Source organism: Aedes albopictus, chromosome 3 (genome assembly GCF_035046485.1).
Source record: "Aedes albopictus strain Foshan chromosome 3, AalbF5, whole genome shotgun sequence".
In the NCBI taxonomy this organism is placed as follows: Eukaryota; Metazoa; Arthropoda; class Insecta; order Diptera; family Culicidae; genus Aedes; species Aedes albopictus.
This window is the reverse complement of record NC_085138.1, coordinates 351,254,203-351,277,841: the sequence shown is the minus strand read 5'-3', so window position 1 is coordinate 351,277,841 and position 23,639 is coordinate 351,254,203. Positions and strand designations below refer to the sequence as shown.

Sequence of the window (23,639 nt, the reverse complement as noted above, 5' to 3'; positions counted from 1 at the left end):
TGCATTGTACAAGTTACTACATACATTTGCGAAAAAAAAACGGATTACGGTAAAATTTTACTAAAATTTCAACAGCTGAACGTGCGGTGAAAGCTCAGTGTTTTAAAATCTAGCGTACGTGCTATGAATTGCAAGAATATGCATCTATCAAAAGTACTGGAGTGTTCGATACTATTTAACAAATATGTGGTGATCCGTTTTTGTCAGTTTCTTATCCGATTTTGTAGCCGTTTTTTTACTAAGAAAAATAAATCTGTGTTTCACTCAGCATTGTCATCTTATAATGAATATTAATTCAGTTTATTTTAACAAGATATATAAATTACAAACATGGATAGATGTACCCAAATATATGACGTGGAGGTAATCACTTCCGTATCTGAATCCAGTTCCAACACGGAAAACGTGCAAAATTAGCTTCTTTTCTATCCAGTGATGCCTCTAAAGTTTCCTTCAGGAGTAGAAGATTTCTTCATGAATCTGGAAGGCTTCATGAAGGCTGAGATTTATGCTGTAGATTTCTTGCGGAGATAGTTTCAGGAATTGCCGTTGATTTCGCCTTTCTTCTTCCAGGGAGATTTCACCATAAATACCTCTTAAGATTCCTCTCAGAATTCCTAATGGAAACCCTTCAGGATTTCGTGATGGGATTACTCCTTACATTCTTGCTGCGATTTCTCCGCGAATTTCTGCTAGAATTCTTCCACGAATATCCGCTGGTGTTCCTCTCATGAACTTCCTGGGACATCCGCCAGGAAGTCTTCCGGGAATTTCTTAAAGAATCTTTCCGATATTTCCCTAACAAAATTCCAGGCATTTCTCCAATGATTCCACCAGAAGTTTTTCTTGGGATTGCTACCTGAACTAATGCTAGAGATCCTCTAGAAATTTTTGCTGGTATTCCTGCAGATCTTTTGTCAGAAATTTCATAGGAACCTCCAGGGATGTATCCAGAAGTTTCTTCAATAAATTTTCCTAAGTATTTTTCTAGATGTTATCCTAGGGATTCTTTTATTTTTTTTGTTTTCCAGAAATTGCCTTTAGTTATTTCTCCAGAAATTACACGAACAATGCATCCAGATATTCCTTGTCAGAATCACGAAATTCTGGTAGGTGGATTAGCCAATAGAAACGATTGACCCACGATAACCCACGCTAGTGTGCACTAAATATTAATAAAAGCAAGCCAGCAGCGTGGCTCGATCTCTTTTCCCTGCTAGTGTTGTGTACAGGCAAGGTTATTAAGGCGAAACTAGAAGCATTTTCTCATTTTTTCAGTTTTTGCTTTTTTTTAAATAACGGAGCAATATTTGCAAAAACGGTTTTCGTACACATGTAGAGAATGGATCAAAGTATCTTCTGAATTTTTTTGGTGTTGAAAAAGTTTTCCATTTTTTCTAAAACCATTTTTTTGTGAAATTTCGTTCAAAAATGGTTTCTGCAAAAAAGAAAAACCATTTTCCACTACGAAAAAAAAATCAGAAGATACCTTGATCCATCCTCTACATGTGCACGAAACCGATTTTGAAAATATTGCTTCGTTATTTAATAAAAAATCAAAAACCAAAAAGTGAGGAAATGCTTCCAGTTTCGCCTTAATCAATGGACACTTTTGTATCGGAAGTTTGTTCTTTTTTAAAAAGTGATCTTCTGCAAAGAATCCCCTGACTCAGATTATTCCAAGATTCCCTCTTGGTATTCTCACAAAATATCTTTTGGTATTGCTTCAGCAATTTCTCTTGTGATCTCCCGGAATCCCTGATGAGATTTTTCTAGATATTGTTGCTGTGGAATTCATGCTAGAATTTCTCAAGTCATGCATGTTGGGATTCCTTAACTCTTTTCAGGAATTTCTCCGTGGATTTCTCCAGGAATTTCACCTGGAAAAGTGATTTCTTCAAAGATTCCAATGGGAAATGATTCTCCAAGGACTTATTCCAAGGAAATATCCATTAATTCTTGTTGAGATATTTTTCACGGGATTTATCCGAGAACTCCTCTGGAGGTTTCTACAGATATTACTTACGGGATTCTTCCAGGAATTTTTGTAGAGGATTATTTCTCCAGGATTTCTTCCAGAGATTCCTACAACAATTTCACCAAGGATTTTTCGAGTGATTGCTTTTGGGGTTTTAGAGGTTTCTCTGGGAATTCTTAGAAAGGGATTCCTGCAAAGATTTTCCATGGATTTCTTAGGAATAGTGGACTGTTGTGATAAGCGTGCTTTTTCCGATGTCGGCGTAATCGCTCCCTGTATTAAGTGTTTGCCAAGGATACGTGGTAGGGCATGCATTTGGCTTCAAACACGTTAGCAATTGAAGCGAAAACTGTTGCTGTGAATTCTCCTGAAATTCATCCTTGAATTTATCAAGCCATTGCTGATGGGATTCCTCCTGGAACTGCTCCAGATATCTCCCAGTAGTTTTTTCAGGGAGTTCTCCGCGAATTTCTCTAAGAATTTCATCTGGAATTCTAACAGCGATTCCTTTAGAGATTTAAATAGGAATTCTTCTTGGAATGCCTCTAGGGATTGCTTCGGAAATTGCCATAGGATTCAAATATTACTCAAGGTGTTTATCCGGGCGGTTTCTACAAAGATTACTTATGGGATTCCTTCAGGAATTCCTGAAGGGTTTCGTCCTATGATTTCTCGGGTTATTTTTCCAGAAGTTCCTCCAGACATTTTGACCAAGGATTTTTTCCAGTGATTCCTCTTGGAGTTTTTACGGGGTTTCTGTTGAAATTCTTCTACAGAGATTCCTGCAAAGATTTTTTCCGGTATTGTTTGTACTGTTGTGATAAGCATGTTTTCCGTCACTTCTGTAACAGGGCAGGGCAGCGAATGTTTTTGGCTTATAACACGTTGGAATTTGGCGGAATAGCAGTGGCAATGGAGCCTATTTGGGTAGTATGAGTTATACATATCATATTGTACATACTGATTTATTTTAGACCGAAGTCGATATGTGAAATCAATTATCCCCAACAAACGTTCGCCGAAGTAAAAACGTCGGCATTCTAATTAAAGCGTCGCCGACACAGGCAATTCTTATGCGTTGGCGAACCCCAAATTAGAATGCCGACGCCGAACTTCACCGAAGTTTTGACTTCCGAAGTTTCCAATTTTCTCTCGCATGATCAATACTTATCGATCAGATGTTGGTTCATTTTTATTAGTTTCGCTAATTGGTTCCGCTTCTTCTGTCTTCTATACTAGAAGTTCTTCTGTCTTCTACTGTCTTTTGTAGATGATGATGATGATGATGATTTTGTTCTACCATCTATTGTAGCAAGGCAGCTGCCTATAGCTGGAATGGAATAATCTGAAAAGCGATTTGATCAAAATTGTGCTGTTGTTAGTGATCAGTCATTCTCCTGTATGAAGGGCCAAAAAGGGTTGTGCGGACCCGCAAGCAGTAACACTAGCGCGAACCCCGCGCCAGGGAAAAAGAATCTCCTTCCAAAAGAAAGTTCTCACGAACAACTGCAAAATCAAGCCCTCGATTGACAGAATACTCCCAATACATGGCGTCGAAGAGCCCGCCCTCAATCCACGAATTGTTAACAACAAGAAGGAGGCAGTCCCATGCTCCTGTCCAATTCGTTTCAATCGGGTGCCCTGATGGTCCCTCCCTTTCCCAATATATGATATATATGATATGTTGTTTGTATGTGTGATTGTTTATTATATGATAGAGCATTCTTACCTTTTTGTTATCTGAAAACTTAACCCTCTAATACCCAATCCCGCCTTTAGACGGGGTATAGTTTGAGCATTTTTGTAATTTTTGTTTCGTGGAAAATCAACTTTTTTATATTTTTGGCTGATATTTAGGACTGTTCTGTATATCTCAAAATGGTTTTTTGTGTATTTTAAAGCGTATTTACATTTTTTTAAAACCATTGAAAAATTGATGTTTCAATCACCTTTTGGAAGTAATTGTTTATTTTGTATTGAATCGCTACAATGAACATATTTTAAATTTTTCCCAAATCATTCAATCCTTGTTTAATAGTTTAAGGGAATCGAATACACTCTAAAATCATTTTCCTTAAAATTACATTACATTAAAATTACACGGAAAATTAAATTATCTGTGAAAAAAATTTAAAATAATATTTCAACAATAATCATAAAATCTCAAAATGTTTTCATCTCTAAATATCCGTTCCCCAAATTGGCTTCCAGGAAAAATATAAAAGTGTGGGGATGTTCAAAAATAAAAATTAGAAAAATCAAAAACTGAAATTCATGAAATCGAGAGTTAAAAAGAATTGTCTAAAACATGTTTAAATCGATTTTAGATGACGAAAAATGATATTTAGATCAAAATCAAAAATTTGGGTATTAGAGGGTTAAATGTTATGATTACACAGCGCAACATTTTTTTGTCTTAAGAGCAAACTGATGTGTCTCTGGCAGATTTTGGGCCGCTGAATCCGAATCCGGGCTCAGATTTGCTCCAGCACGTCACAATTTTGAGCTATACCCCAATTTATAGGGCAAAATATGCGTTTTTGGGCTATCAAATTTGATTTGGTAAAACGAAATATTTCGCATGAGTCGTTAATTTAGAGGTTAATTGACCAATTTACCTTTTGATTGCTTAAAAAAAAATATTTCCATTCTTAATGGCTTGCAGTCAAAAAAGCCCAAAATCGCATATTTTACCCTATAAATTGGGGTATAGCTAAAAATTGTGACGTGCTGGAGCAAATCTGAGCCCGGATTCGGATTCAGCGGCCCAAGGTCTGTCAGAGACACATAAGTTTGCTCTTGAGACAGACCAAAAGCTAATTTTTGTTACGCTGTGTTATAAATATTTGGTTACTTTTGGTTATGAACGACCCTTTACGATACCACACCAGCCCTTGTCTCTTTTACTTAGGTCTAAACATATAAGAAAAAAGTCAAAATTTTGGTAGTTTCCGAACGGTCTCCTTCCCCTCTTTGGTACCCCTTTGAACGTCTCAGCACCGAACCATCATGTCACACTCTTCCTTTATCGCACTTCATTTCCGTTGTCGACGACCATGAACCCATTTCTTACCATATCACATTCTCTTCTTACAGAGATAACCACCCAAACGCCCGAAAATGTCCGACCCGGACACCCTCTGGCTAGAGGAACTGCTGGTGGACGTTCAGTTGGAGCAGTTCCTCCCCCGGTTACGAGATGACCTGCAGATCACACGGTTGGCACACTTCGATTACGTCCACGTGGATGATCTGGAGAAGATCGGCTTGGGGAAGCCGGGCATCCGGCGATTAATGGAAGCGGTGAAGAAAAAGAAAGCACAACAATGGCGACGGAATATTCTTTCGAAGTTAATCGGGGGTGGGAAACAGCAGCCACAGAAAAAGGTGGCCACGGCGAGGGAGGCGGAGGAACCATCGGCTCTGGCGTTGACTTGCTTGATACACGAGAAGGATGTGACCATGTCGATCAAGTTGGGCGATGGGTCGTTTGGGGTGGTGCGACGAGGCGAGTGGAATGCTCCCGGTGGACAGATTGTTCCGGTGGCAGTGAAGATCTTGAAAGCCGACACCCTGGCGCAACCTGGGGTGATAGAGGATTTCTTCAAGGAAGTTCAAGCGATGCACACGCTGAACCATCCGAACCTGGTGAGGTTGCACGGTGTGGTTCTGTCTCAGCCGATGATGATGGTCACGGAACTGGCCGCCAACGGCTCCCTGTTGGATACACTGCGGAAGCAGTGTAAAAACACATCGCTGACGACCATTTGGAACTGGTCCGTCCAGGTCGCCACCGGAATGGCGTACTTGGAGAGTAAACGGTTCTTGCACAGGGATTTGGCCTGTCGGAATGTTCTACTGGCTTCCGGAAATAAGATAAAAATCGGAGATTTCGGTTTGATGCGAGCGCTGCCCCAGCAAGAGGATTGCTACGTGATGACCGAGCATAAGAAAGTTCCTTTTCCGTGGTGCGCTCCGGAGTCGCTGCGATATCGACAGTTCAGCCATGCGTCCGATACGTGGATGTTCGCGGTGACATTGTGGGAGATGTTCACCTTCGGTGAGGATCCATGGGTGGGGCTGAATGGATCGCAGATTCTGCGGAAGATTGATCGAGAAGGTGAACGGTTGCACCATCCGGATGCGTGCCCTCCGGATGTGTACCAGTTGATGCTGCAGTGTTGGGATAAGACGCCGGCGGAGCGACCTACGTTCGCTGCGATAAAGTAAGTTTTTTTTTTGGTAACCTTATAACTAATTGTTTGAGAATTCATTTAAAAATTCGTTATGTTTTAGGGAATTCCTCTCCGCAACACCTCCACCGATATACCGGGCGGTGATGAACTACAAGGCTGATAGTCGACTAACGGTGGAGCAAGGCGATTGCATATGCGTAATCGATGATCGGCCAGAGTTGCAGTTCGTGAAAGGACAAAATCAGCGCACATTCGAAATTGGGATTTTTCCGCGGTAAGTCCTAGGATTTCTTGTTCTTCTGTATGGCTTTACGTTCCCAATGAAACTTGGCCTTCCTCTCTTCAACTTAGTGTTCTTTGGGCACTTCTACAGTTATAAACTGAAGGGCTTTCTTTGGCTGCCATTGCATGAATTTGTATATTGTGAGGCAAGCACAATGACACACTATGCTCATGGAGACCAGGATTTTTTCCCGACCAAACGGGAATCGAACCCGCCGTCTACGGATAGGCGATAATATAAAATCAATGATCGGATGATGAGTCTGGAAGTTATATTATAGATTGGGCATATGAGATATTCAACCAAATGGTAGGCAATTATTCATCCTCCCAAATTGCAACAATAATTGGATTGGTTGATGAAACTGTTCGCTTTCGTGCCTAATAAGTTCTACAGGGTTCACCCTGGTCACGATCACGGGGTTTGACGGCAATAAAGTGAAAGTGTTGCATTTTGATTTTATAATTTAATGTTTTTTTTTGTGAAACGTATCACTTTTGTAACACTCTATTGTTGTACCTCCAACAACGGGTTCATCGCGAACTGGCTCTAGGCAAATGGAGTATTACTGATTATATGTTTCAGCATATTAATCAGAAATGCTCGATAAACTGAACCACCGGGGATTAGTAGATTCTATACCCAAAGAACAGTTTTTGGACGATTGGATTTGGGAAGGTTTTGCGGATCGTCATAAATCCTAATAAAATCATTACAGGTTTCTAACAGATTTAGGACCTTTTTAAACCCCGTAAATCTGGATTTGTTGATTGATATTTCTTTCCCATACTCAGGGCCGGATTTACAAATGTGGGGGCCCGGGGCCACAGTGTTGTGGGGGGCCTCTATATAGAGGGTATTTTTTTTTCATTGTAGAAAAATCCAGAAAATATGGAAAATTCTTCCAAAAATTAGGGTTGTTATTGAAGAAAATAGGCCGATACAAATATTGAGTGGTGCGCTAAAAATGATACACCGCGCGGCCTTTTTTATGTTTTTAAACACGCATTTGCACGAAATTCCACGCGGCAAATTCTTCTGGAAAGGAACGGCCGCACTTGAGGAAACGCCGCAATGTTATCTTTCATAAGAATTAAGTAAACGGAATGTAAAAAAAACGCGGCTGTTCCTTTCCTCGGGAATTTGCCGCGTGTACTTTTGGGCAAATGCGCTAATATTTATTTCACTTTTTGTTTGACTGGTCGAGGGGGGTGATAAAAATAATAAAGTATTTAATTTGAACAATATTGAAAACTCATCGGATTTGTTAAAGAATTTTTGGCAGGACCCGATATTTTGATAAATATTTTTTCTAACTGCCCCCTCAAAATGCAAAATACTGCCAACTATTTTCGAAGGAAAGGCGGACAATAAGTCAAAATGAAATTTGTATCCGCCTTAATCTAGCTTAATAAGCATAACTAGAAAAAAGGCATCCACTATAAACTAAGCATAACAGAGATCCAGATATGAAAATTTAGTCTAAAGACGATTGTAAAAGAAATGTTATCAAGTAAAAAACGCTTTATCCAAGAGTGTTCATAGTATTAGATTCCATTGATCAAGTCGAAATTCATGAGAAAGTCCTTTAAGAAATTTAAAAATAGATTTTATAGGAGACATTTTCGATAAATTTCGGATAAAAAATTATAGCGCTATCTCTGGGGACGTTATTGCAAAACCTCCAAATAGAATTTCTTGCGGAATCATTGATGAAATCTATAGAGTTGCAGACAGATTACCAGGTTTCTTATTTGGGGAACTTAAGCATAAACATTCCTAACGCGACTTCGGGAGGAGTTTCTGGTAAACGCGCAGAATAATTGTTAAACTTCAAGAGGCAAAAAATCGATAGTGGTATTTTAGCGGAAATTCTACAAAAAGCTGCTGAAGAAATTTCATCGGAAATCCATAATAAGTTCGTGATGGAATTTCTGTTTTACTTTGAATAGGATCTTTCAATAATATCTACTGCAATTTTCATATGGAACCTATGGATTTGTTAAGAATTCACCTTTTTTTTTTTTTTTTTCCTCCCCTGTTGGGGAAATTAAGCCACTGCGTCCAATAGGCTGAACTTTTGTGGCATGTCCCGTTTTGATATTCGCATCTAGCCAGCTAATTACCATGTGTCAAGTAATCAGCTACTGCCACGACGCGTCGTCTCCCAGTCAGGTGCAATGGAATTGATAAACTCCAAGACCTTCCCAGGTTTTGAAGACCAGATCTCACTGGGTTGCAAGCAACCACTATTTAGAAATCTTTGCCTGCGCGTGTATAAAGCACCACAACTGCAAAGCAGATGTTCCGAGGTTTCACGTTCCATATTACAGAAACGACAGATATCACTCTGAATTTGGCCTATATTTTTCAAGTGATACCTGCTCGGGCAGTGTCCAGTTACTAGGCCAGTGTATGTACATAGAGCTCTCTTGTTGAGCTCTAAGAGCTTTTTGGTTTTATAAGCATTTGGTGTTATAAATCGTTTTGACTGATTGCAATTTTTGACATCCATCCAATTGGATATCACCCTCTGCTCAGCCCAGCGTTTCAGATCCATTTCAATTGTACAGTTTGATATACCACAGAATGGTTCTGGGCCAGCAAACTGTAAATTGGAACCACTTTTAGCAAGCTCGTCTGCCAATTAATTCCCTTCAATGCCACAGTGACCTGGAACCCAGTATAAGTTTACTGAATTCCCTTGGCACAGCCTGCGCAGTGAAAGAATGCATTCCCAGACAAGCTTTGAAGTACATTTGTAAGCGCACAATGCTTTTAGTGCAGCTTGACTATCTGAGAAAATACAAATATTTGCATATCTGTATTTTCTCTCAAGGCAGATATTTGTGCATTTCAAAATAGCAAGAATCTCTGCTTGAAACACCGTAGGATAGTGTCCCATCGCCACTGAAATTTTTATTCCAGGGCCGTAGATTCCTGCTCCCGTTTTTATTCCAACTTTTGAGCCATCTGTATAGAATTTGATTGATCCTTGACGAACAGTGGGACCTCCGACTTCCCAATCTGCACGAGTTGTTTCGTGCAACTTGTAAGGAACATCATGGTTCTCCACAGGTTTCATCCAGTCTTTAATCATTTTCATTACTGGCCTATTTTGGAAATATTGTGAAATGCTCAGGTGACCTACAAGATCACCTGGCATAAACTTTTCAACTCGTTCAAGTCTCAGCAATTCCTTTTCTGCTTCTAATTGCACGTACTCGTGCAAGGGTAGCAGATTGAGAATCGCATCTAAAGCTTTTGATGGTGTGCTTCGCATCGCTCCTGTAACAGCAATGGACGCAAGACGTTGAATTTTCGCAAGCTTTGATTGCGTGGTAGCCTCTTTTGTTTTTGGCCACCAGACAAACGAAGCATACGTGACTTTTGGGCGGATTATGGCAGTATAAATCCACATTATCATTTTTGGTTTCAAGCCCCACTTCCTGCCAATAGTTTTGGAGCATAACCAGAACGCACTTGTTGCCTTACCGATCACGGACTCAATTTGAGCATTCCAGTTCAGTTTAGCATCCAGTATCAAACCTAAGTATTTGACTCGATCACTAGGATGAATTTGTATCCCTCCAAGCCGAAAAGCTTTTAGGTTGATCTTCCTTCTCCTAGTGAAAGGGACAATTACGACTTTTGACGGGTTGATGCTAAGGCCCTCCTTAATACACCATGAATGTGTATAGTTTAGGGCCCTTTGCATTCTCTCCGAAACAGTTTCGTCATACTTTCCTCTCACTATTATGACTATATCGTCTGCAAAGCCCACAACTTCGAAATTCACCTTAAATTACACATTCAATTAATCCGACCTAAAATTCTTGCTTGTTCCTTCAAAAAAAATATTTAAACAATTCTGGGGTTCGATTTGAACAAGCGAAATCAAACTCTACAATTCTAAAAACTTTTCTTAATTCTGATAGAAACACTTGCAAATCTTCTAAGAACTATGTAGGAAATTTATAAAAATAACGCCAATAATTTTCGACAGAAATAAACACGAATTTTCAGCAGAAACTTTTCGACTCTCTATTCCATAACATTTAAAATTTCATCCAGAATTCAGGTGAAGATTCCCTCATGTATTTTCGTTAACATAACTTGTGCAATTCACAAGAGTGATCAATTAAAACCTTAAATATCTTAACAACTTTCTGGAAAAGTTTGAAATTTTATCAAAAGGCAGATATCTGCTTCTTTCTATTTTGAAGCACAATATTTCACATACATCTTGAGAGTAGAAGTGCATTTTTTATATTTTTTTTCGATTCCCATTTGAAGTAACATTTTGTGGGGGCCCCTGAAATGTGGGGGCCCGGGGCCATGGCCCCCCTGGCCCCCCCTTAAATCCGGCCCTGCCCATACTGCTCGGTTGTTTTTAACAAACTATTTAAATTTCATTCGAATTATATGCAATAATTAATATGTAACATTTTTTGTATACTAATTGCAACTACATAGTAAATATTTGATTTAATGCGTGATAACATGTTTGCTTTTAAACGTGTAATATGCAACAATTTGTAAATGAATAATGATTATTAATAATGTTTCTCATGATGATTCTTAATAATGTTATCTTCCATTGAAAATTAACGTTGTAAAATCAACCGAGTGTGGGAAAGAGGGTTGCAGCACTTCATTGTGCTTGTAGTTTCAAAGCTAACGCGTGATCAAGACGCATTGTTGACGTTAATGCGTCTCGACTCGACATGTAGACATAAACTGACGACTTCTTTGACTAGCAGGATAACGTGATTTATGAACGACGCAGATATTTTTACGTTTTTAAATGTTGGTATTTTATGAATAGTGAGAAAATATGACATGTTTTCTACAGGTAGGACTGAACATTTAAGGAGAAACTTCAGAGATTACAAACATGACTGCCACAATGGCCGACTTGGTCCCCTACTTACGTTTTCAAGAGCACGAATCTTGAAAATTCGTAAACAATTGCTCGCGATTTGGAAAAGCTGCCTCTTTTTGCAAGTGAGCAAAGCCAGGATAAACAAGTGCGGCTTAATTCGACGCTTCGTTCGCCAGATTTGTGCCTCTAAAGTTTGTATGCAAAATTTCAATGGGATTTCTTGATGTTTCACCCCAAACGATTTGGCGGTATATTCATTGGCTTGGCTAGGTTTTTTTTTCTGGAGGGGGCCTGATTTGAGGTGACTTTTAAGCGGCATGGGCACCCGATATGTTAATATGCAAATCGTCATTGCCGTTTTGAGGAATCAAAATAACTGTTTTAGATTTGTTTCTAGTTTCGTAAACTATATGAGTACCTATGAACAATTTCTCCAGGATTTTTTCCATAGCTTGCTGCAGTGATTCCATCATGAATTCCTCCAGAGATTCCTTCAAAAATTCATCTAGGGATTCCACCAGACGTTTTCTCGGGGATTTGTCTTGGGATATCTTTGGAGGTTCCTCCAGTGATTGTTCAAGTGCTGTTTTCGAGGTTTCTCCAGACTATTTCTTAAGAGATTTCTCCAAGGATTTCTCCATATCAGCAAGAGATTGCTCCAATAATTTGGAAATTATTCGAAGTATTTCTGCAGGAACGTCTTGCAGAAATTCTCTCAGAAAATTTTACTAAAGATTATTCAAAAAATAATCCAGGAATTTCTTAAAAAATGTTGTACCAAAAATCTTTTTGAAGTCCATCCAAGTATTCCTTCACACAGGTTCAACCGGGAATTCTTTCTGTGCTTCTTTCAGGAACAACTTCCAGGATTATTTTAAAAATGCTACCAGGGACTCTTCTTGGAATTCTTTCAGGAATTCATCCTGGAATTCTTTCAGAAATTCCTCCAGAAATTGATCCAATACTTCCTCCAGGAACTGTTAAAAGATTCTCTTAGGAATTCTTCTTGGAATTGCTTCCTAGATTCCTCCTGGGGTTTTTTTTGGGATTCCTTCAGGGTTTCCTCAGGAATTTCTGCGATTTCTTCAGTACTTCCTCCTAAGATTTCTTCAGAAACTTCTCATTCAGAAATTCCATCAGAAATTGATCATTAGATTTCTTCAGGAATTATTTCTGGGATTTCTCCAAGATTTCCTCAAGGGATTACTCCAGAAATTCCACCAGGAATTCTTCCAGGATTCCTCTGGGAATTCTTGCATGGATTCCTATAGAAAATCCTACAGGGATGCGCTCGGGAGTTCTTCTAGGAATTCCTTTAGGGTTTCTTCCAGAGATTCCCACAGGTATTGCTCTAGAGATACCTCAAGGAATTCCTCTAGAGACACCTCCAGGGATTTCTCCTGAAAGTGCTCTAGTGGTTCTTCAAGAAAATCCTCCAGGAATTCCTCCAGAGACTTCTCTAGGGCATTCCTCCAGGGATTTCTTCTGAAATTTATGCAGGGAATTCCTCAGGATTCTCAACGAATTTCTCTAGACATTCCTCCAGGATTTTTTTCAGAAACTCCTCATTCTGAAATTCCATTAGAAATTGATCCTTAGATTTCTTCAGGAATTATTTCTGGGATTTCTCCAAGATTTCCTCAAGGGATTACTCCAGAAATTCCACCAGGAATTCTTCCAGGATTCCTCTGGGAATTCTCGCATGAATTCCTCTAGAAAATCCTACAGGGATTCGTTCGGGAGTTCTTCTAGGAATTCCTCTAGGATTTCTTCCAGAGATTGCTACAGGTATTGCTCTGGAGATACATCAAGGAATTCCTCTAGAGGTTCCTCCAGGGATTCCTCTTTGAAAGTGCTCTAGTGGTTCTTCAAGGAAATCCTCCAGGGACTTTTCTAGGGATTCCTCCAGGGATTCCTCATGAAATTTATGCAAGGATTCCCCCACAAATTTCTCAAGATTCTCAACGAATTTCTCCAGGGGTTCCACCAGGCATTCCTCCAGAAATTCTTTTAGGGATTGTTCTAGAAATTCCCCCAGGAAATCCTCTAGGAATACCTCCAGGCATTCCTGCAGGAGTTCCTTCAGGGATTTCTATAGAAACTCCTCCATGCATTCCTCCAGGATTTCATTCCTTGGCTCCTCCAACAATACCTTTAAGAATTCCACCAGGAATTACCCCAGGAATTCCTTCAGAAATTCCTCCAGGAATTGATCCAGAAATTCCTCCAAGAATTCCTTCAAAAATTACTACGGCAATTTCTCCAGAAATTTCTGCAGGAAATACAGTAAGAATTCCTTCAGAAATTTCCCCAGGAATTTATCCAGGTATTATTCTTGGTGCTCTTCCAGGTATTCCTCCACGATATCATCCAGGCATTTCTCCGGGTTTCCAGGATTTCATTCCTTGGCTCCTCCAACAATACCTTTAAGAATTCCACCAGGAATTACCCCAGGAATTCCTTCAGAAATTCCTCCAGGAATTGATCCAGAAATTCCTCCAAGAATTCCTTCAAAAATTACTACGGCAATTTCTCCGGAAATTTCTTCGGAAATTCCTACAGCAGTTCCTCCAGGAATTTCTCCAGGAAATCCTTCATGGATTCCTTTACAAATTCTTTCAGAATTTTTTTCCAGGGATGCCTCCGGGAATTCTTTCAGGGTTTCCTCCAGGAATTTATCAAAGAGTTTCTCCTCCAGAGATTCCCGGAATTCCTCTAGAGATTCTCCCAGGAATTCATACAGTGATTCCTCCAGGAGTTCTCCCAGGGATAGTTCCACGGAATTTCTCCAAAAATTTCTCTAGGGATTTCTCCAGGAGCTCCTCCAGAGATTCCGCCAGGAATTTGTCCAGAAGTCCGGCCATTCCTCTTGAGGTTACTCCAGAAATTGCTTCAGGGATTCCTTCAGGAATTCCCCAAGGGATTTTCCAGAAAGTTCAATAAGGATTCCTTCAGGAATTTCTCAACAGGTTTCTTCAGAAATTTCTACAGGGATTCCTCCCAGACTTCCTTCAAGGAATCATCCAGGGATTCCTTAAGGATTTCTTCCAAGGTTTGCTCTAGGAATTCATCTAGGAATTTCTCCAGGAAGTCCTCCAAGAGTTTCTTCTGGAATTTCTCCAGAGATTCTTCCTGAGTTTCCTTCAGGTACTCCTGCAAGAATTCCTCCACGGATTCATCTAGGAATTCCTCCTGAGATTTCTCTAGGAATTCACCTAGGAATTGCTCCGAGTATTCTACCAGAGATCCCTTCAAAAATTCCTCTAGAGATTCCACCAGGAATTGATTTAGGATTTTTTCCAAAGATGCCTCCAAGAAAGCTTCCACTTATTCCTTCAGAAATTTCTCCACGGATTCCTTCAAGAATTCCTCTAGCGATTCCTCCAAAAGTTCCTCCAGGATTTCCTCCAGTGATTCCTCTAGAAGCTTCAAAGATTGTTCTAGAAATTCCTCGAGGCGTCAAGAAACTCCTCCAAGGATTCTTCCTGAAGTTTGTCTAGGAATTCCTCAGGGATTCCTCAAGCGACTTCTTCAGAAATTTCTCCAGGGATTGCTTTCCATAATTGCTCTAAGCATTCCTCCAGGGATGCATGCAGGGATTTCTCCATGTATACTTTCAGAAATTCCTCCAGCGATTCCTACAGGGTTTACTCCAAGCATATCTGCAGGGAAATTGATAGTTATTGGAGACTATTCTTAACTTGTCACATTTTACAAGATCTTTTTAATAAATGGACTGTTATTTTGTTTGGAAATATAATATGTACAAAACACAATTTTCACACTTTCTACCGTAACCTTCCGGGTCAGTTTGCAATAGTGTCTTGGATGCCACCCCATCCGTGTACGTCTGGCAAACTGCTTCAGAAGGATTATGTCCTGTCCTATCCAAGGCCTAGTTTAGATGTTTCAGACAGCGCTATTCGGCGACCGGCTATAACCTTTACAAATTTAGCTGCCACCATTCTTTTGTCTGTCAGCAAATTTCCTTCCCGGTCATTGCACATGGTGGGCACTAGCGCAGTCTTGTGCCGCGAACCATTGACAGTTGCATAAAACTTCCGCATATCGTTCCTGTCCATACTATACTCTGCTTCAGCAATCACACTCTTTTCCTGTTGCCGTTTTTTTACTACGGTGGATTCGTTTCTCCTTTGCTCTTGAACCCTGTACCATTCAAACATACTTAATATTCCATTCGTTCTGTGAATTCTGACTTATTTCACAGGAAATTCACGGTTCAGTACTCATCAGTTGTGGGTGAAGTGATCTATTACTGTCTTAGTCCGTTATTTACTCCTCCTGGAGAGACGTTGTTCATGGATCCATACAAATCAATATGTATGAGTTCTAAATTTCTGGAGGTGTTCTTAAGGAAATCTTTGGAAAAAATGACGGATGTATTCTTGAAGCAATCCATAGAGAAATTCCTGAAGATATCTCTTGAAATATTTTCGAAGGGATGTGTTACTGAAGAAATTGGGGACTACGAAGGTTGATGAGCCGGGAAACACTCTTTCTTCCTACGGGGTTTCTTATGGGAGTATGAGTGAAAAAAAAGCAAAAAATCTTCCCTCCTTCACTTTCCCACAGAAAACCGCAAACAAAATCATCACCTTCGTAGTCCCCAATGTGCTGAGGTATTTCCAACATGCCAGAGATCGTCGGCTTCGGAGTCTTCGAAGGTCTTTTTCCTGGTTAAATTTTCCAGAAATATCGCTCCTAGGGTAACTTTCAGGAGTGCTCCGTCACGGTGGCATTTTTATGTGGACAAATAAGTTTTCCACAGTAAATCCTACGTGAAGTTTTGGAAGCTTCCTCTAAAAGTCGACTTGAGTGAGAGTTTAATGTTTGTTTAATCTATTTTCCATATTATTTTTTGTTATTATTATTCCAGTAATGTTGCAATCGATTCTTCGAAGCATCGTGGAGCATCTGGTACAATCAGTCGCCCGCTGCACGACTCTTTCCGGCACACGGCCCATGGAGCTGCCTTTGGAGCTTGCTGGGGTAATCCCAGCACACTGGAAATGAACGGAGATGTTAAGTTGCGAGGTAATCCTATTTAATTTCATACAAAGTTTCTGATAACTGAGATTATTTTTTATTACCAGCAAGTAAAAATAACACCCTGAATACCGACCGTCGCGGCAAGTGCATCTCCGAACAGTTCGCCAAAGAACGCAAAAGCAACGCTCAGAAACAGTTTTCCTACAACAAACTGGTCAACGAAAACCATCAAAAACTAAACCGACAGCAGCAACAGCAACAACAGTTGGTCAAAGACAGCAAAAATCGACCTCTTCGGCCGCCTCAACCACACAACCTGCCTCAGGGATCGTCATCTGCGGAAGGAATTCTGATCGATCTATCGTCGCCGGGTGAAGATGCGGGAAGTGTTGCAAGTCTACCGGTCACCACGACCGGTGCCGTCAGTCGACAGTTCACCAGCATTTTAGATGAACCCATAGATGTTCCGACGGAGGGTGATCAACAGCAGCATCAGCAACAGGAGCTGCCCGAACAGAATCCGGTAAGCAATTTTTTTTCATATTTGTTCCTGAAGTGAAGTTACAAGTTTTGAGTTATCATTTTCTCTCGACTATTTCTCCACAGTCCCTGCAATATCCGGCGGTGGCTCAAGTGCAAGAAGAATTGCAGATCCAACCAGTTCGGTTGCAACCTCCGCCGTATCAGATGCCTCCAAAATATACCAATACGATGTCGTTCAACGACGAGGTCAGTCTCGAACCGGATCCTTTCGATACGAGACCTTTCACCATGGAAAGTCAGGTTGCTTCAAATGCAACGTCCGACTACGAGAGCGGCCCATCAAGTGGTGTGAGTTCTAGGGAGTTGATGGCTTCAATTAAGAGGCAGCAAACATTGGATGTTGCGGAACCAAGCATGCCGACGACTTCCGTAGCCGTTTATGGTAACGTGAATAGAGGAGCCATTTCGAAAATTGACTCAAACTATGGAAAAGTCACTGATTTTAGTGAGCTTTCCAGTTCCTTGATGGCAAGTATGAATTCTTCGGCGCTAAACACTTCCGGCAGTAGTTCTTACGGAAGTGCTCAGGGATTGAACGACTCGATGGACGTCAACCTGAGTGGACTCACGTTGGATACGTCCGATACGAGTGTACTGAATTTGACCCCGAAAAAGCTCGACAAGACATTCCTGGCGGAACTGGAGAAGGACATCTACAAGAACGATACCAACAGCAGCGTGAACCATTCCCAGGCGTATGTTGCCAAATCAAATACCAAGGACGGTTCTGTCAATCAACTTTCTAGTCTTATGAGTTCGCTGTCCAAGTATGAAAGTAGTGCAGCGATCTACGCAAACGGTGGCCAGGTTATGGGTGCAGGCGCCAGCAAAAACTTGAACGCAAACTTGCATCAAATTTATGCGAACAACTCTGCAGTCGCGGCGTCTGAAAGCTTCCAGCGAAAGAACTATGAAAGCACACAAAGCATGCTCTCGCCGAAGAAGCAGAATAACGCGCAATCAACGGACACCAGCAACGTGGTAACTCAAATGTGGATGGAGCGTAACGCGGCCACCTCGCTCAGCAGCAACGAACTGACCTATGGAAACGTCCCCAATCAGACATCCCAAAAATCACACAATTATGTGGCCGTTTCCAACCGGCCACTCTCTCGTATCCAGAACGATACCCGGTTGTACGGGTCCAGTCCCAATGTCAATTCCATCAACCTTATTGCTCAACAGCTACAACAGCAATCTGCCACAGGTCCTCAACCGGCCGTTCCCTTGCAGAACATCTATAACAGTGTCTACAATGGAAACGACGTCTATTCCACCATAGGGAGCGACATATACGACACGGTCGCTGCCACCCCTGCATCGTACTACGAACGAATCCCTTCGCAGTCCCAGCAACCGCAACAACTCTACAACATCGTCAACAACAGTCAATTACAACAACAACAACCTGTGATCTATGACGAGGTATCGAACGACGACCTGCTGAGGCCGATCCGGGCTGCACCGGCGGCGCCACTTTCCGCCCAGCAGATCCAGCGGCGGCTGGATCGGTTGGCTCAACAGGAGCAACAGGTGGCTGCCTTGATGGCCGAGCTCGGTGAGGAAGCGAACGAAGAAGAGGCTAGGGATTCGCTGGCGGCGGTGAACTGGGATCACACGCTGGCGGTGCGGCACTTCAAAATCGAGCGGTTGTGTCGGTAAGTGATTGTTTTATGCTTGGTTTTATGTGTTTATTCATAACGTTGCTGTAATTTAGTCGGGGTTAGATGTATTTCTAAGATTCGCTCAGGAATTTACTAGGAAATACATCTAGAATTTCTTACGGGTATAAATATTTGTTACATTAATAAGACAAAATAATTGTGTAATGTGTAATGGTTACTTTTGGTGTAGTATGGAGAGGGTTCTGTCGACTTGAATGAACGGGCATTCAGGGATGTGCCGAGCTTCTGAACCTGAAAAATATATACTATCGTTTCTTGCAGCAACGCCGTTAAACAAATTAGACAACGTTTCATTTAGATCATGAATACACTTGTGCACACGGTTTAAGCAACTATGGCTTAGTTTCGTGAAAAGCTTATCCAGATTAAAGAATGGTAGGCTTCTTACCCTGACCAGAACCCAATTGAGAATTTGTAGGGTAGATTATAAGAGCAGTGTGGAAATTAAATATGCCGTACGGGTGTTTTCTAAATCTAAACCGTGTAGTTGTTGAACGTGGAATAAAATCCATTAAAAGTTAATTGAAAGTGTCCTGAATAGGCTGTTTGAGCTTATTAAGAACAAAAGCGAAGACTACTTCATCAAGAAGACATGCGATTCTGTTATTTTCCCATACTAACGGCAAGCGTCACCGAACCGAAGTGACGGCGAGCGTCACTTTTGTGTAAAAGTGTAAGAGTGTGTTGGTTTGAGTATGAAAATTTACACACACTATCATTAATAGTGCCACCTTCATCCGGGGTGGCGCTACTAGCAGTGACTCCCGATTTTCAGCAGTGCTGCAAGTCTTCTTGATAACGTGGTCTTCGACAAAAGAGAGATTACTTATTATTGATATGTTGAATGTTTTGATGATGATGATGATGGTCCCGCCACATACCCCTACAAAGGTTTGAGCTAGACGATATATCTTTAAGATAATTATTAATTATAAACAATGTAATCAGATTTGCAAACTTAATACGGTCTGATTATTTTCACAGATATAAACAACTTAATAATTTGTCACACTATACAGCAAAAACATAAATTTTAAAATACTGATGCTCTCAACTACAGATGTTTGCAAGCATTACTAGTGATCATGAAAAATCAGAAAATCAAAAATATTGCGAGGATTGATAACGTTCGCGCGATGTCAAAACAGTCGGCAATATTCTCATTCTCAAGAAATTCCCGACATTCAACTAGACAACTCACTACTACTCTACAGAATCCTTCAACAGTACAAATATTCCATATGATAAATAAATACAAAAAAGTCATTTATACCTGTCACCGCGCGCGAGACTCAAACTTTTGTAGACTACACAAAAAATAGAATAAATTACGTCAATACAATAAAATTCCATCATCATCATCGAGGCGAACATCATAGTTTATTGGTGCCTCAATAAATATTAAAAGGTTATACAAAATTGTTCACACAAAAATATCCGTTTGCAGGAACTTCGTCAAGATACAAATTTAGTCAAGTATTGAAAATTTGACAGGGTAGCTGTTCAAAAGGCAGCTTTGACGTGTGAAATACATAGTCTCTTGAACCGTGATAATGTTGGTGCTAGTTTTATGTGTGTAGGCATCGAATTGAAGACATTAATACCTTTATAAAATAGGGAATTTTGTGAAGCACCGTTTAAAAAATGTGGTGTTCTTACATCATCCGCGTTTCTAGTATTATACCTATGAATGTCACTTCCTCTTTCAATTCGATCACACAAATATCGAGGCAGCAAACCATTAACTATCTTGAAAATGAACACCAAAGTTAAAAACACAATTCTTTGCTTCACTGATAGCCACTGTAGGGCATCCAATAAGAAAGAGGAGGATGTGAATCTATTGCATCTCAAAATCAAACGCATTATTTTATTTTGCAATCGCTGCAATCTCGATATTTGTGTTCCATTGGCTAAAAACAAAATGGAAGAGCAGAAGTCTATGTGGGGAGAGATGATTGATTTATACAAATGTATCTTACTAGCTATAGTTAAATCGTTTTTGAGTCGGCAAAGAATTCCATACTTCTTGGCTATTTTCTTGATGACATTGTCAATATGAGAGTCAAATTTTAATCTATCATCAATAATCACGCCAAGATATTTAATCTCCCGAACGCGTTCAAGTGTCTCATCATCAATTTTAACTGAGACGTTCTCATTTACTCGGATACGCGAAATTACCATGAATTTAGTTTTATCTATGTTCAACTTCAACTGTTTGTATTTTAACCATCTACTCAGAGAACGCAAATCTTGATTCGAATGGGATATGGCTTCGCCTAAACTTTTAGCTGCAATGAATAGCACAGTATCATCTGCAAAAAGGTTTATATCACAATATCAGGGCTGTTACAGGTGGCGCGGGTTTTGCGTTTTTCGCGGTTTTTGCGTTTCGCGCGGATTTGGCGCGTTTTTGCTAATTTCGGCGCGGTTTTTGCGGAAATGATTTTTTAATGCACTTACATGAAATATTGAGACATTGAGCTCAACACAATTAGAAAAAATAAAGAACATTTTCAAATTGGAGTTAGGTATGAATTTTGTGATTGAGTAAAAATAATGTTAGTAGTCGCTAGCTTGGAGTGGTAGATAGTTTAATTTCTGAAAACAGAGAAGTTCCTCTTCTGAATTTCGTAGTTAACCTCTTGAAGTCATTTCTGTCCCGGACATCAATTCGGCTAAATTTTTCTATAATTTTTTTTTAGACGAAACTTATTTAGGAATGTCCGAGGTTCGAAAAACACTGAATTATGGCAAGATTTCTGCAAAAATTCATAGAGTTTCTTGGTGATTCTGAAATCTGTTTTTTTTTATGGAATTTTCAAAAATACGTCACTGGAAACTTTGGATAAAAATTTGATTGAATTCTGTAGTTGAATTAGTAGAATCTCGTAAAGAAAATGATTGATTTTGCAGACAGTGTTACTTGCAGAACTTCTGTCGAATCGATTTTTATTAAAAACTTTGGTAGAATTATCCCAAAAATATGTAAACTTCTATTGTCAGGGTAAAATTTATCTTTGATTTCCAATCGGAGCATTCGTTAAGAGGGGAGTAGCGAGCACAGTTAATAAAGGGTTTCCTGGTAGAATTTTTGGAGGATATTTTTTACTTGAAAACTTGAAGCTTTGGAATCCTATGGAGGACATTCTTGCTGAAATCTTTACTGAATTTCCAATGCTGTGGTGTGGCCAGAAACTCCTATCTTAAGTTTCTAATAAATTATTTATTATTATTACTTCTCTACATACCTTTTGCTCAAAAGCAAGAACATTTGCCTTACATTTTTTATGTAATGTTTCCTATTTAATAAATATCTCCCTTAAATTTTATTCCTATTGGTATTGGTGATTTATTTAATCAATAGATTATATTAGAATCAATTACTCAATTTGTATCTACACAAAAAAAAACCGAAAACTTTCTTGCAGTTCCCTCGAACGATCTTTTGCGACGTACTACAGATTTTATTGCAGGATTTCTACCATAATGTTGGTTATAATTATTTCAAAAGATTCGTCAAGAGTGCTCCTTTTTGGAACTGTTTCAGGAAATTACATTCTCGTAAAAAAGCAGTCTCTCTGATTGACCAGAAATCAAAGAAATAGTTCTTCCAAAACTTTTTAATTCCGATTTAAAAAACTTACCTGTTTGCAACATTTTTAAACTCTTGGTTGATATGGAAGAACATTAGAATTGATCTTCATCTGGAGTGCAACAAAAGCCATACAATCACACAAAGTTGAAAAATTCAGGCTTCTTATGAGTTTGAGTCATCAAAATCATATATTTTTGTATTGGCGCGGATTTGATGACCTCGGCGCGGATTTTAAATGGCTTGGCGCGGATTTTGCGGTTTCCAAATCGACACTTTTGTAACAGCCCTGCAATATCGCAAGACTCGTTTCATGTCATTAATGTACATAATAAATAAAATGGGCCCTAATACACTTCCCTGTGGAACACCAAGATTATTGTTCACGGGACTCGAAACAGAATCGTTAAATGCAGTCCTTTGGGTTCTGTCACACAGATAGCTTTCAAACCATTTATATGCAGAACCCGAAATTCCAAATCGCCTGATTTTTTGTAACAATAAGGGCCGAGAAATTGTTTCAAAGGCGCGTTTCAGATCCAAAAATACAGCAACAATCGTATCTTTTCGCTCTATGCTTTCTTTCCATTTTGCTAATACCAAATTCAATGCGGTTTCACAGGAATGACCTTCCCGATATCCCGATTGCTCTGGTATTAGCAAGTTATTACTATTTAAATACGTTAATAGCTGGCCTTTAACTACAAGTTCTAAAATTTTATCTAATGTGTGCAACATATTGATAGGACGAAACTCTTCGGATTTAATCGTCCCAGCAACTTTTTGAATAGGAATCACTAAAGATTCCTTCCAAACCTGTGGCACGTGCCCAGTTTGCAGTGATTCGTTTATCAGGTCCAGCAGGTTGTGGCCGATGACATCAAAGCAATCTTGTATTACCTTTGCATTTACATTATCTACGCCAGCAGTTTTTCCCATAGAAAAGCAAGTATTCCTAAGTTCTTCAATCGTTATTGGGTGAAAACATTCAAATCTACAATTATTGTTTATCGGCTGTTTTATTTCATCAGGTTCATCAACTAACTCAATGGATTGGTTAATTGCTGAAACACTATTGATGAAATACTCATTAAATTTACATGCTATTATTTGTTCATTATCTTCTAATGTGCCGTTAAAAGTTATAGACCGCGGTTTACAATTACTAGGTTTAAGCAAAGATTTTAAAATTTTCCATAACTCTTTGCTGTTGTTTTGATGCTGATCAATTTTCCTCTGTATATATTCGCAACGCTGTCGTCGCTTGAATTAACTAGAATGAATTCGTGCTTGGATCTATTGTTATGAAACAGGGGAATTTATATGAGATTATTTATCAGATTCAGAGAACACATGTAATATCGAATTATTATTTTTCTCATGTCTACTCTAAAAAATGAATTAAACAGGAGAACAATATGATTCGAATTCATTCTACATATCTGAGTATCCAGAAATATT

The 23,639-nt window shown here is 39.6% G+C and overlaps 1 protein-coding gene across 1 annotated transcript in view; it reads left to right on the top strand.

The window, feature by feature from the left end:
- LOC109408773 (activated Cdc42 kinase Ack) overlaps positions 1 to 23,639 on the top strand; it is a 77,156-nt gene that overhangs the window by 43,386 nt on the left and 10,131 nt on the right. The window contains exons 2-6 of the mRNA XM_062855231.1: positions 5,077 to 6,204; positions 6,275 to 6,448; positions 16,240 to 16,397; positions 16,457 to 16,875; positions 16,959 to 18,553. Of these exons, the coding sequence (XP_062711215.1) occupies positions 5,099 to 6,204; positions 6,275 to 6,448; positions 16,240 to 16,397; positions 16,457 to 16,875; positions 16,959 to 18,553 (3,452 nt within the window). The 5' untranslated portion in view covers positions 5,077 to 5,098. The remainder of the gene's footprint in view (positions 1 to 5,076; positions 6,205 to 6,274; positions 6,449 to 16,239; positions 16,398 to 16,456; positions 16,876 to 16,958; positions 18,554 to 23,639) is intronic.